Source organism: Psittacula echo (assembly GCF_963264785.1).
Source record: "Psittacula echo genome assembly, chromosome: 1".
In the NCBI taxonomy this organism is placed as follows: Eukaryota; Metazoa; Chordata; class Aves; order Psittaciformes; family Psittacidae; genus Psittacula; species Psittacula echo.
In genome coordinates this window covers 128491423-128504814 of record NC_137735.1, presented here as the reverse complement: position 1 = coordinate 128504814, position 13392 = coordinate 128491423, and the positions used below count along the sequence as shown (strand labels likewise).

The following is a 13392-nucleotide window of genomic DNA, read 5'->3' as shown; positions in this document are numbered from 1 at the left end:
CAGGCGGCGGGATCCTGCCCTGCTGCTGCCTCCTACCAGAGAACAAATGAGATCTGACCGCTGTTCCCGCAGCTCCGACATGGAAGTGCAGAGTGCGCGTGATGGATGTGTAATGTAGCAGAGGATTTGCCCCTGGATCTGACCTGCAGCTCCTCTGGCTGCAGCCTCTTATCTTCGCGTCTTGCTTTCTGGAAACCTTCTGTGAGAGGGAAGGGAGAGATGCCCAGTGTGCTGCTGGGGCCCCATCCTCACCCCTCCAGCGAGGAGGATGCCCTGAAGCATGAGATTTGATTACTCCACTTTGCATGCAAAGTGCTTTGGGCTCGGTTCTGCCATGAAAAACAGGAGCTGAGTCCTGGGAGAGGCTGAGTCCTTGGGTAGGGACGTCCCCTGGGGGGGTTTGCTGCGCTGAGAGGAGCCCTGGCAATCCTCAGTGTCTGCTTTCATGTTAATTCCCATAATCCTGTTATCCCTTTGGCTAAGCACGTTTTGAGGGACTGATGTGCTTGCTGGGGCAAAAAGTGCTGTGAGTGGAGCAAGTCTGCACCCTCCTCCCTCTGCTTCCCCCCAGGGCTCTGGAGGGATGTGTGGGGCTGCGCTCCCTGCATGTCCTTATGGATGAGCAACAACAGGGGAACCCTTTGGACTGGGGGGACTGGGTTTGTGCTGGAGGCAGGCAGGGGAAGGTCAGTGCCCTGCCAAGGGGAATACCCGGGTGCCTTGTGCCTGCTGCTGCTCAGTGCAGGCTGGAGAGCAGCACTGGCTGAAAACTGACAAAGTTCATAGAATCATAGAATCAATGTGGGTGGAAAAGCCCTTTCAGCTCATCCAGTCCGACCGTTCCCCAGCACTGCCAAGGCCACCACTAACCCATGGCACTGAGGGTCTCATTTACACGGGGTGTGAATACTTGGGGAACCACCAGCCAGGACACATTGCATGATCGTGGGGTATAAGAATCTGTGCCAGGGGTTGTGCTTGCTCCCTCCTGGAACCATAGAGTTCCAGACTGGTTTGTGTTGGAAGGGACCTTGAAGCTCCTCCAGTCCCACCCCCCTGCCGCAGGCAGGGACACCTTCCACTAGAGCAGGTTGCTCAAAGCTGCCCCAGCCCTCACAGCATCTCCATGGCCTCCTCTGGACTCACTCCCAACAGCTCCACATCCCTCCTGTGCTGTTGCCCCAGAGCTGATCCATCTCATGGTATCGATACCTGTGGTCCAGTCCCTGTCTGGGTTTGTTTCTGGAGTGAAACCCTGTGGGCCTGGGCAATGGCTCACAGCTGGTGATGTGCTGGTGTGCTGTGGCATCTCCGTCTGGGAACCTTGCATGGCTGTTACCAGCACCAAGCTCTTTGGGCTTGGAGAGCAGGACCATGGATGTGCCTGTGATCTGCATGCACCCCAGTGACACACTGGGCACTCGAATTGGGGTTGGAGGTACTCTCTCTATGCCATCTACCAGGGGACAAAGCCAGGGTGGGTTGTGGTGCATTCCAGAGCCCTGGTGGTGCCCAGCTCTGGTGCTTGTCCTGCTCATGGGCACTGTGTTCACCTCTGCTCCCTCCCTCTGCAGGTGATGCAGGTGCTGAACGCAGACGCTATCGTGGTGAAGCTGAACTCCGGGGACCACAAAACCATTCACCTCTCCAGCATCCGACCCCCGCGGCTGGAAGGGGACAGCACACAGGTGACTGTGGGGATGTGTGGATGGAGGTGATCGTGGGGTCAGAGGGGTGCTGTGCTTTGCACCCAGTGATGCAGCAATTGCCGGCGTCCGTCACCATCCCTGGATGGAGTCACCTCCTTGTGAGGCTCCTCTTATATCTGACTTTGATCCCTCCATGCCAGGTACCCCCTTTTTCATCTTGGGGGAGCCTTACAGGATGCAGGAGGCCTTGGGAAGGGTTGAAGTGTGTGCTTGGATGGGGATGCCTCCATCATCCTTTGCCTCGGTTTCCCCTTCTGTATCGTGGGTGCTATTGCATCTCTGCTCTGGGGTGGTGGAAGAGCCCCGTTTCCACAATGTGGGGCTGTGGATGATGTGCAGTGGGATAATCCCCAGGGATATGCTGGTGTATGGCGTCCCATCCTTGCGATCCCTTGCCCCTTGGTGCACAGGCAGCGTGGTAGCTCTGCTCAGCAGCCTCATGTCCATTCTCAGCTGTCGGATTCGGGATGTTCCATGTGCTCACACAGCGCAGCAGCAGCTCTGCCCTCCCCTTCCCTGCAGCCTGATGTTTGCCTGGCGCTGCAGGGGAGAAGCAGGAGGCTGCTGGAGATGATGTAGAGTGAGCAAAGCCCTTTGGTTTCCCTTCTGCTCCTCCTTGTGCCGTTCAGCTTGATGCTTGGCAGTGCCACCCTGGGCGTCCTTCCCCTCTGCCATGGGGCTGGCTGGGGCTGGGAAGTGCTTCCCTCCTTCCTCCCTCCCTCTTCTCATCCTCTGGCTCAGAGCGATGCTGGGGTCTGACTCAGAGACCTGCAGCATCAGGATCTGATGGAGAAATCCCAGGGTTTTGGTCTCTGGAAAACACTGCATTGTTCCTGCACAGTTTGGTCTCGGCTCTGCTCGGTTTGAGCATCTCGCAAGCTGGACCTCGAGCCTCACGCTCGCCAGTGACATGAAAGCACCCAGAATAAGCTCTGCAGTCACACGCTGGGTCCCCTTCACCTCTGCTCAAAGCACCTCTGCTGTGCTGAGAGCTGGGACACTGGTTTAATCCCTGTGCCCCTTTCTCGGGTGGCCACGGGGGCTCCGGAGCCAGGCGTTGCCTGGTCTAAAGCCATCCGAAAGCTTCTTAGGGCAGGGATTTATCTGCTGGCTGCTGCTTCCTTTTGTTTCCCACCCCCCTAATGGCTGATGCACTCGAGAGCTGCGGAGACCCCTGTTGAGCACCCGCATTGTTCCTCCTCCTCATCCGGTGCCTCTGGAGATGATGAGGAGTGAAAGATTTCCAACCGGGAGCAGAAAGCCAATTCACCCAGCACTAAACAAAACCGCCTTTTCCAGGGCTGGGCTTTCATCCCAAACAGCACCTATGGGCTGAGCGCTGGCCTTGCTGTGCTGGTGGGTGACAGCACCGTGTGCCACAGTGCAGGGACAGAGCCAGGCTGCTCCTGGACCAGTAGTTGAGCAGTTCCTTCCTCCTAGGATGTTGCCTTGGTTTCTACCCACTGAATTAGGAATAACTGCCCCAGTTCAGGCTCTTCCCACTGGTTCCCTGCCGTCAGCACCGGGTGGATGGGAGCTGCGTTCGGAGGGCCCGGAGTGCTGGCGCTGCTGGGAGTACTGGGATCCCTTTGTGGCTTCTTTGGTTTCTGAGGCTCCTTTGGGGTCTCTTTGTGGCTTCTTTGGTTTCTTTGTGGTTTCTGTGGCTCCTTTGCGGCTCCTTTGGGGTTTCTTTGTGGCTTCTTTGCAGCTTCTCTGTGGTTTCTGTGTGGTTTCTCTGTGGAGCAGTCTGATCTCCAAGGAGACTGCAGAAGGCGGCTGCTCCGCGCTGCGTTTCCGGCTCTCCCAACAAACCCCGTTGCTTGTTTCCTTGCTGCAGCCCCGGTGCACAGTTGGTGCCTTCTCCCTGCCCACTGAGAGCTGCTGGGCTCGCTTGGTGCTGCCCTAAACCTGGGCTCATCGCCCCACTGATGCTCCAGCACCCCAAAGCCACCACATCGCAGCCACGACGCTGGTCTGAATGTGTCTTCTCAGCTGGGGAGCTCATTGCATGGAGTGGGTTTAGCCTTTGGAAACATTTCCACCTTTAGGTTGCATCCAGAGTTTGGAGGTGCCAGGTCCTGCTGCCAGACCCTCAGTGCTGTGAAATTGCCTGTCCTTGTGAGCGTGGCTTGGCCAGTGCAGCCCCTGGTCATTCAGCACCGCTTCCATCCTCCTCCTCTCCTTCATTTTCCCAGAGCTGGAGCATTCGGTGCTCTGGAGCCCGTCCTGCCCTGGTCTCTGTGGGAGCCTGTGTGGTCATGATGGCTCTAGCAATGACATTTATGTACTTAGCTGCCACCGCCGTGCCAGCCTGTTGCTTTCACATCTCCAGCCCTGGGGTCAAGCTCTTTCCCTTCATGGTCTCCCCAGTGCTGCTGGTGGGTCCCCTCACACCACGCGGGAGCATTTGGCCACCCTACATTGTGTGTGCCCCAGTTTAACCTAGAGTCATGGAATGGTTTGGGTCGGAAGGGACCTTAAGCTCATTCAGTTCCAACCTCCTGCCACAGGCAAGGACACCCCATTTATTCCTTTCTGGGTTTTAGCTGCCTTTAGGTCCTTCTGCATTTCCATCTTTGGCTCTGCTCAGTTGATTAACTGTGAATGCAATTAATGAGATGTTCCCCCTCTTTCCAAATCATTAGTTTAAAGGTAATTAATAAATAAACCCCATCAAAATACCCAACAACCAACCAAAAAAGCCCTTCACAGACAAAGTGGGCACCTTGCCCAGGTGCATGTGACCAGCAGGTCGTGGGGGGGGGATCCTGCCCCTCTGCTCTCGTGAGACCCCACTTGCAGCACTGTGTGCAGTGCTGGTGTTCTCAGCCTAAGGACAATGGCAGGGGGTTGGAACTGGATGATCTGAAAGTTCCTCCCAACCTACACCATTCCATGATTCCATGTCCCACTCCCCCATCCCTGACTTGCTGCTTTAGTTATATGTGTCCAGTTTTTGGGTTGATTTTGGCTGTTCTGGAAGGTTTTCCCCCTGAAGTGGTGTGTGTGGGCCTGGCAATGCTATAGCAGAGCTGCTCTGCCCACCATGGGGTTCAGACACCTACCCACTGTTGTAGGTAGCACGTAGCTGGGGCAGCACTGCTGGGGAGCTCCATCTCCATCCTGCTGAGCGCAAATTGCTCCCAAGGCACCTGATGGAGGAGATGGGAAATGACAAAGTGAAAATCCAGCATAATAAAATCCTGCAGCCTTTCATCTCCCTCCTTCATCACCCGGTGCGGAATGAAACCTGAGAGCGGGAGCTGATAGTGTTTAATATCTCTATTGCTTGTCTGTCGAGGAACATAACGTGTTTGCATGAAGATCTGTCTGCTGCTGCTGCCAAGGTGGTGATGGGTCCATAGATGCCTTGTCAGTGCTGTGGTGCATGGGGATGGCTGAAGTCCCCTCACCGGGATAGCTGGGCACCAGGATGGCTTCTCTGATTTTGGGGACCAGCTCTGGAGCAGGGCACAGCACAGCTCTTTCCCACTGTGCTGCATCAAAAGCTGGGTGTTGATGGCAGTCCTGCTCCAGGCTGTGTCCTGCCGCCACCATGGGCTCACCATGGGCTCACCATGGCTGAAACCACATCTGGTTTAACCCTACAGCCTTGAGGCAGGAGCTGGTTCTACAGCAGGACCTCACTTCATATCTGCGGGCCACATCTGAGGCTCAAAGCATGGAGTGCTCTAACTTTCAGGGTGCACAAGGTGTTTCCAGCACAGGGATGTCCTTCCCCATAGCTGCTGCTGCTGCTCATCACTGGTGTCCTGTCCTGCTCAGCTCTTGTATCATGTGATGGGGTTTGTGGTCTGTTCATCTCAGCGATGGATCCAGTCCTTGCTGGCGTGTTGGATCTGTTGTGTGATGTGGTGGAGGCAGAGCAGCCATGTGTGTGCAGGTGGGCTGAGCGTGGGAGCAGAGCTGCATCCCTCCGTGTTTCCATGGGATAGAGGCAGGGCAAGTCCCCAGGGAGCAGTGGCTACCATGGGATCTGGAGGCAGTGAGTGGTGGCTGTGGCTTGAGGACCCTTTCCTGTCTCTCGGTGTCAGCACCATTCCCAGCGTTCAGGACGTTCCAGCTTTGCTTTTTGAATCAGAATCATAGAACGGTTTGTGTTGGAGGGACCTTAAAGCTCCTCCAGTCCCAACCCCTGCCACGGCCTGGGACACCTTCCACTGGAGCAGGTTGCTCCAAGCCCCATGCAAGTTCATGAGGTTTCATCTTGGCTTTTTAGTCATTAGTTCTCTTCCTTGGCAGCTGAATGAGGATCTCCGTAGCAGCAGCTCTGCGCTCTCTGGAGCTGCTTTTGCCCAAGTGCTGCAGTACAAAGTGCTCCAATCCCCCAGTTATCTAAATGGACATCTTAATCGGTGACACTGGAGGAGTTGAACACATGGACCCTGATGGGAAGAGAAGGATAAAACCAGGGAGGAACCATCCTGCTGCTGGTGGGTTGGGGTTTATTTGGTGTGTGGAAGTGGGGCAGAGAGTGGGGAGGGATGTGGTGTGTGCTGGGGGGCTTCGGCAGTGCTGGGGCCTCTCCTTGCTCCATGGAGCTGAAGGGAGGAGGTAGAAATGGGATTGGGATCAGCAGTGTCCTGGCTCCTGTCCTGGCTGTGCCACTGCTCCGGGACTCAACAGTGTCTGCTCCTGCCTGTGCAGCTGAGATAAGGTTGACATTGGCAGTGGGGGATGTCTTCCAGGCTTTTGTCTGCGTGGCCCTGGGGCACATTTCAGATGGATTTTCTGAGGACACAGAGCTCAGGCTGTTTGGATTTCTTCATCCTGGATGGTGGCTACTGCTTGTCCACCAGCCTCACATAGTGCTGGTGATGGGGTGATGGGAAGGGCTTTCCGTTAGCTGCCTCCAGATCCCTAAGGACAGGACAAAGGGTGGTGGGTCTCCAAAGGAGCAGGACCCCTGTGCTCTGCCTACTCCTGGTGCCAGCATGGTGCTGGAGCGATGGGAAGCCTTGGAAGGAGCAGGAGGTGCCGCAGACAGAGCAGTGACAAGCTGGGAGTGAAGGGAAGCTGGAAGTGGCTTCAGAAAAAGGGAAAACCAGATGGACTTGGGTTTGGATTGTTTTTTCCCTGCTTTCAGATGAGTTTGTGTGCGAGTTCCTTGGCTTTCTGATATGCTTCCAAAGGCAGGGAGCTGCTGGCTGCTGTCGGGCTGCGAGCTGATGAATCATGGAATCAGACCGGTTTGGGTGGAAAGGACCTCAAAGCTCCTGCAGTTCCAGCCCCCTGCCATGGGCAGGGACACCTTCCACTAGAGCAGGTTGCTCCAAGCCCCTGTGTCCAACCTGGCCTTGAGCACTGCCAGGGATGGGGCAGCCACAGCTTCTCTGGGCACCCTGTGCCAGTGCCTCAGCACCCTCCCAGGGAAGAGCTTCTGCCTAAGAGCTCATCTCAATCTCCCCTCTGTCAGGTTAAAGCCATTCCCCTTGTCCTGTCCCTACAGGCCCTTGTCCAAAGCCCCTCTCCATGTTTTCTGTAGCCCCTTTAGGCACTGGAGCTGCTCTAAGGTCTCCCCGGAGCACAGCAGAGGGGCAGGATCCCCTTCTTGAGCTGCTGTTCACGCTCTGGGGTTGCAGCCCAGCACACGGGGGGTTCTGGGCTCAAGGGCACACTGAAGCCGGGTCATGGTGAGGGATTGGCCACCCCCTGCTCCTGCCAGCCTCTGGAGAGGGATGCATGTGGGATGCAGGATCCCACGTGATAGGGACATCTCCATGGGTCTCATGATGGGGCAATGCTGGGTAGAACACACACTGTCCTGTCCATTCGTCTGCCCATCCGGGTACGCTGTGTCCTGCTGCAGGAGCAATGACACCAGAAGGTCAGTGCTGGGGCAGCCGGGCTCCAGCTCCTCACGTGGTGCTCGACTGCAAACCCCTGGCTCCCAGAGGTGCCGGTGCTTAAATCCTGACAAGGATATTTCTGTGCCTGGAATCTGATGTTGGATCTGCCTCCCAGCAGTGCAGCCCGGTCACCTTCATCACCCCCTTGCTCCCAGGCAATGCCAAGTGATGCCCAGATGAAGGCAGAACATTGGCTGCGTGGCACAAGGATGGTGATGGATGGTGGCCCCAGCAGCACCATTGCTCCTGTTCCTCATCCTTCTGCTCCAGCTCTCCACCACACTCCAGGAGGTTTAGAAAGAGCCATATTTTACCCAAAGCCCATCAAACAGCCATGCTTTCTGCTCCCTTCCCTGTCACTTGCTGATTGCCAGCATATTTATGTGTAACTGGAAGCGCTTTGTACAAATGACCTGTCTGGGAATGGACGTTGAGGTCAAGGACAGCCTGGACCCTTCCAGCTGCTGGTTTTGATGCTGTTTGAGATGGATTTATGCCTCTGGGTGAGATTTAGGAAACGAGCTGTTCAGGAAGGATCCCATCACACATGCTTTTAGCAATTGCAGCTGCTTTATCCTTAGAAAGGAGCTTTTCCTTCCAGCACCATGACACTTTGGGGTACCCGATGGCACCCTGGATCTCTCTGGCAGCTTCTTGGGTGCCTGTGGGTGCCTGGTCCTGCTCGGTGAGGCAGAAGCTGCTCGACAGATGGTTTGCAGGTGTCTGCTTCTGCCTTTCTGCACCAGGCGGATTGTGGGGAGCGGGTGGCTGCGCTCGGCTTGGCAGAGGTTTGAACATTGAGCTGCGAATGCTGCTCGGCTCCTCCTGTCCCTGCAGAGGCTCTTCTGGCAGCCTCAGCTCAGCCCCTGCCAGGAGAGGTGGTGTTGAGGCTCAGCACATTGGCTGCATCTCTGCTGTGATGCTGGAGCGGGTGGGATTGGAGGCAGCACATGAGCTGGGAGTGAAATGCCCTGATTTTGCTTGCAAAGCTCCCTGGAGCTGCTTGGGTTCCACCATACCGGTGGGTATGACGTGGCAGCTCAGGCTTCTTCAGTGCCAAAACCAAGGTAGACACTCACTTCCCCAGCTTGTCACCCTCTCTGGCTATTCCAGCGCAGCACCAGAGAGGGATGCAGGGATGGTTTTCCTCCATGACTCCCATCATGCCTGCCAGCACGCATCCCTCGCAGTGGGGTTGTGTGGGGTCTCCTGGGGCTGTCTCCTCCTGCTCTGCCTATCCGCCTGCACACCCTCCACCATGGATAGTGGCATTCCAGAAGGTTCTGCCTGCTCAGAAGGTCCCCACTGACAGCAGCCAGCCTTGGAGGAATGTGTGGGAACCTCCAGGACCTCCAGCTTATTTTTGTCATCCCCCATTGCTGTAATGAGGATGGTCCTTGTCTGCAGCAACTCAAAGCTTGTTAGTTCTGCTGGGCTGGCCAGCATCTTGTGCTGGAGTTGGATTCAAGTCTACAGAGCCAAGATGAGCTCTGCCTAGTGAGGGATGCTGTACAGCTTCATGGCAGCAGAATGATGAGTTGTGAGGATGCTGTGGTCTGCATGGGGAAGAGAACACAAGAAGGACATGGAGCTGTTGGAGCAAGTCCAGAGGAGGCCACAAGGATGATGAGGGGACTGGAGCACCTCCTGTATGGAGACAGGCTGAGAAAGTTGGGGCTGTTCAGCCTGGAGAAGAGAAGGCTGCGTGGAGACCTCATAGCAGCCTTCCAGTATCTGAAGGGGGCTTATAAGGATGCTGGGGAGGGACTCTTCATCAGGGACTGTAGTGACAGGACAAGGGGTGATGGGTTCAAACTGAAACAGGAGAAGTTCAGGCTTTTATGCCTCTAAGAGGCTCTTGGTTTCCCTATTTGCAGAGCAGGGTTTGTACTACAGAACCCGCTCCGTGCTCGATGAGCATAAAAGATTAATGAGAAGCAAACCCATGAACTCATCAGCGTCTCATCTCCAGTAAATTAGAGCTACAAGGATCGTCGGAGCTCATCCATGTCTTGTGTAACGGAACCGATTGCCGACGCGGATGGGGCTCATGTACAACCCAAAGTGCTCGGGCGTGTGGCCTTAATGTATTCCAAATATTGGCAGAGGAGAGGTGCATCTGAGGAGAGACAGGAGCTGGGGGCACTGGAGTTCCCTCATCTATATTTCATAGGGGCTGCAAGAGCTTCCAGGGAGAAGACATCCGATGTCAGCATGTTCTTGCAACCTGTTTTCTGCCCTGCGGGTAGCATGCTTTTTGTAGTGTAAAAATGATTAGCTTGCATCTCACTCCAGCTTCCTCTCTCTCTTCTCCCAGAGTCATTCCATGGTGGGAAAGCAGTTGTTTGGCATTTGATCTGCGATTCCGGGTTGCTGAGATGCAGCAGGGTGCTAAATTCTGGGATGGGGGCTACGGGCTGAGCCAAATCACTGGTAAAATCCTGCTGCTTCATTGCAGGAGGGTTCTCCTCCGCTGGATGAAGGTACCAACGTGTAATGATCCAGATGGAGCCTGGCTCCCAGGGGATCAGTTGTGGCCACATACGATGCCTGATCCAGGTTGTATCAGCAGCACGGTGGAAGAGCAGAGGATGGGCTGGTGATGGGCTGCAGGCACCAGGCCAGCGCAGGAGCTGTGGCTGATGCTGGTTTGGGACATGGGCACGAGCTTGTTGACAATTAGAGAACAGCTCTTTGCAAGGCAAGGGCTCCGTGACCGCAGGCAATCACTAACTCACAGCCCTGGCTCTAGGGCCCGTGTCGCCGGGAGGAAGATGCAGCTCCAAACCATATGCTCTGCGCAGAGCAGTGGCGCTTAAGTGCTTGGTCTTATTGATGCCATGTAAGTAATAAGCCCTGAAGATTGGGCTGTGCTAAAATACTTCCCAAACAACTTCCACTGAAGTGTTGTAATTCTCCTGAGCCAGCAGAAGTGCTGGGTGGTTTGACACTGATGCTTTGAGGAGGATCCAGGCACCTGCCAGCTCGCATTTAGGAGGATGACACTCCAGCAGGGCTTTGCATTGTGCTCTGGGAGCTGCTGTGCTCTTAAAGAGGCTTTAGCACCTCCAGCACTGACAGTCCAGAAGCGTTAAAGCAGAAATGGGTAGATCTGGTGTCCTCTGCATCCAGAAGCGGGGAGTGTTGATCTGCTAGAGGGGAGGAAGTTCTGCAGAGGGATCTGCATAGGCTGGATCCACAGACTATGGCCAATGGGATGAGGTTCAAGAAGGCAAAGTGCCGGATCCTGCACTTGGGCCACACCAACCCCCTGCAACGCTCCAGGCTTGGGGAATTGTGGCAGGAAACTGCTCATGGGAGAGGCCCTGGGCGTGCTGATTGATGGAGCTGGAGATGAGCAGCTTGTGCCCAGGCAGCCAGGAAGCCAACAGCATCCTGGCCTGTATCAGCACCAGTGCGGCAGCAGGGCCAGGGCAGTGATTGTGCCCCTGCACTGGGCACTGGTGAGGCCGCACCTCCAATCCTGTGTTCAGCTCTGGGCCCCTCACTGCAAGAGAGACACTGAGGTGCTGGAGCAGGGCCAGAGAAGGGCAACGGAACTGGTGCAGGGCCTGGAGCACAAATGTGATGGGGAACGGCTGAGGGACCTGGGGGGTTCAGTCTGGAGAAGAGAAGGCTCAGGGGGGACCTTATCGCTCCCTACAACTGCCTGACAGGAGGATGGAGCCAGGAGGGGGCTGGGCTCTGCTCCCAAGGAACAAGGGATGGGACAAGAGGAAGCAGCCTCAAGCTGCACCAGGGCAGGTTTAGATGGAGCTGAGGAACAATTCCTTCCCCAAAGGGTGCTCAGGCATTGGAACAGGCTGCCCAGGGCAGGGCTGGAGTCACCGTCCCTGCAAGTGTTCACACACCGTGGAGCCGAGGCCTCGGTGCCATGGGTTAGTGGTGGCCTTGGCAGTGCTGGGGAACTGTTGGACTGGATGAGCTTAAAGGGCTTTTCCAATCTCATTGTATGATCCCAGTGTTACAGCAGCAATGGGTAGACCTGGCATCCTCTTCCTGCAGCCGGCTGGTGCTGACTCTCTGCTGGGGTTTCTTGGTTAACTGAGCGAGTGTGAAAATGCTGATGGGAGAATGAAGCTCTGACCTTTTGATCTCATCAGGAAGCTTCTGTGAATCCTCTATTGATGGTTAAATTGCACTAAATTACAGAGGAGCTCTGCAGTTCTGCCACCTTGCTGAACTGGTGCAATTAATGTCCTGCCTAGCAACAGCACCCTTGTGCCTTGGGAACCTTAAGCCTGTGATTTTAGGTATGTGATGAACCCCTGCAAAGGCTTGGTTTATTATTCCCAGTGGGTTATGGCTTTAGGAGCCTCTTTGCTCCGTGTAGGAAGCAGCCAGAGCCATTGCTGCAGGCACCAGTCTGCTCCAACAGATTGAGTTTGGCGCCCAGCACATCTGTAGTGACCCTGGCATCACCCCAGATCCTGCCCTGGGATCACCCCATGGTTATGGATGCAATGCTGGAGGGCATATCCCTGCCTGTGGCAGGGGGTTGGAACTGGATGATCTTAAGGTGCTTTCCAACCCAAACCATTCTGTGATTCTGGGGCTGGGGCACATTCTGGCTCAGAGGCCAGAGATGCTGAATCTTACAGTGTCCAGTGTTGGGAATCCTCCACTTTCCTGCGGGAGATTCTGACTGGATGCTAGAGGCATATTTTTCAGTGAGAACAATCAGCCGTTGGAATAATGTAGTTGGAATGGTAATTATTGGAAAAACATATTCAAGGCCAGGTTGGACAGGGCTTGGAGCAACCTGCTCTAGTGGAAGGTTTTGGAGCTGGGTGAGCTTTAAGGTCCCTTTCAACCTAAACCATTTCATGATTCTATTATGATCTCCCCATGGAAAGGTTAGGTTCCCCAAGAGCTGGACAGGGTGCTGACACATCTAGTGTAGGTCATGCTTTGCCAGGAAAGGTTGGATTAGATGATCCTTGAGGTCCTTTCCAACCTGGGATTCTGAGATTGAAGGGCACTGCCATGGGACTGGCATCACCTTTGCTGGCTTCCCCTGTCTGAAGAAGGGATACCAGGAGCTCCATCCCTGCATGGACCCACTGCAGTGTTGGGCTGGAGGCTGGAGGGGACATCTTCCATGGTAAGAGCCGACCCAGGCCCAGTCCTTGCTCCTCCTCCTCTGCTCAGCTCAGTTTAGAGCCGGTTACAACAACACACACCACTGCCTGTGGGTCAGGAGCGGCTTCCATACCTCCAGCCGGATCCCTCTGCGCAGAGGAGGATGCTGCTGCTAGAGCAGGAGCTCAGAGCCTCCTCCAGCCCCCCTGCATCACTCAGGGGTTTCAGCTGTGTTAACACCTCCCTCCACATGCTCTCCCGGCTTGGAGCAGTCATGAATATTCCCCCTGCCATTCGCACCCGCTGCTGGAGAGCTCTATTTAGTCGCTAGACATTTGAAGAGGTGCTGCAGGGGATGGTGTGTGCCCTTCACTGGTGCCTGCAGCCCACCCGGCCCCTCACCCACAGCATGCTCCAATATGTGTTGGTGGACTTCTGGCACTGGTCATCCATGGGGATGTGAGGGATGCTGCACCCCTGTTCCTGTGCTCCAGAGCAGAGCTATGCCTCTGCACCGAGCTCCTTATGGGGCCCATTCTCTCCTCCAGGCACTGGTGTTTGGGCAGGTTTGCTGGTACCCGGCTGTGGCAGGAGCACTGGGTGGTTGTCACCGTCCTGGCGCGTTGTATGTGAACAGCTTCTGCCTTGGCACCTCCTAAAATCCCTGGTGCAAGGGGCAAAGCTGTTGGGCACCCTGGGAATGAGCTTCC

The 13392-nt window shown here is 55.6% G+C and overlaps 1 protein-coding gene across 1 annotated transcript in view; it reads left to right on the top strand.

The window, feature by feature from the left end:
- Positions 1 to 13392, top strand: part of SND1 (staphylococcal nuclease and tudor domain containing 1) — a 98838-nt gene that overhangs the window by 15825 nt on the left and 69621 nt on the right. Inside the window, exon 10 of the mRNA XM_080619869.1 lies at positions 1575 to 1688. Coding sequence (XP_080475995.1) covers positions 1575 to 1688 — 114 coding nt within the window. The remainder of the gene's footprint in view (positions 1 to 1574; positions 1689 to 13392) is intronic.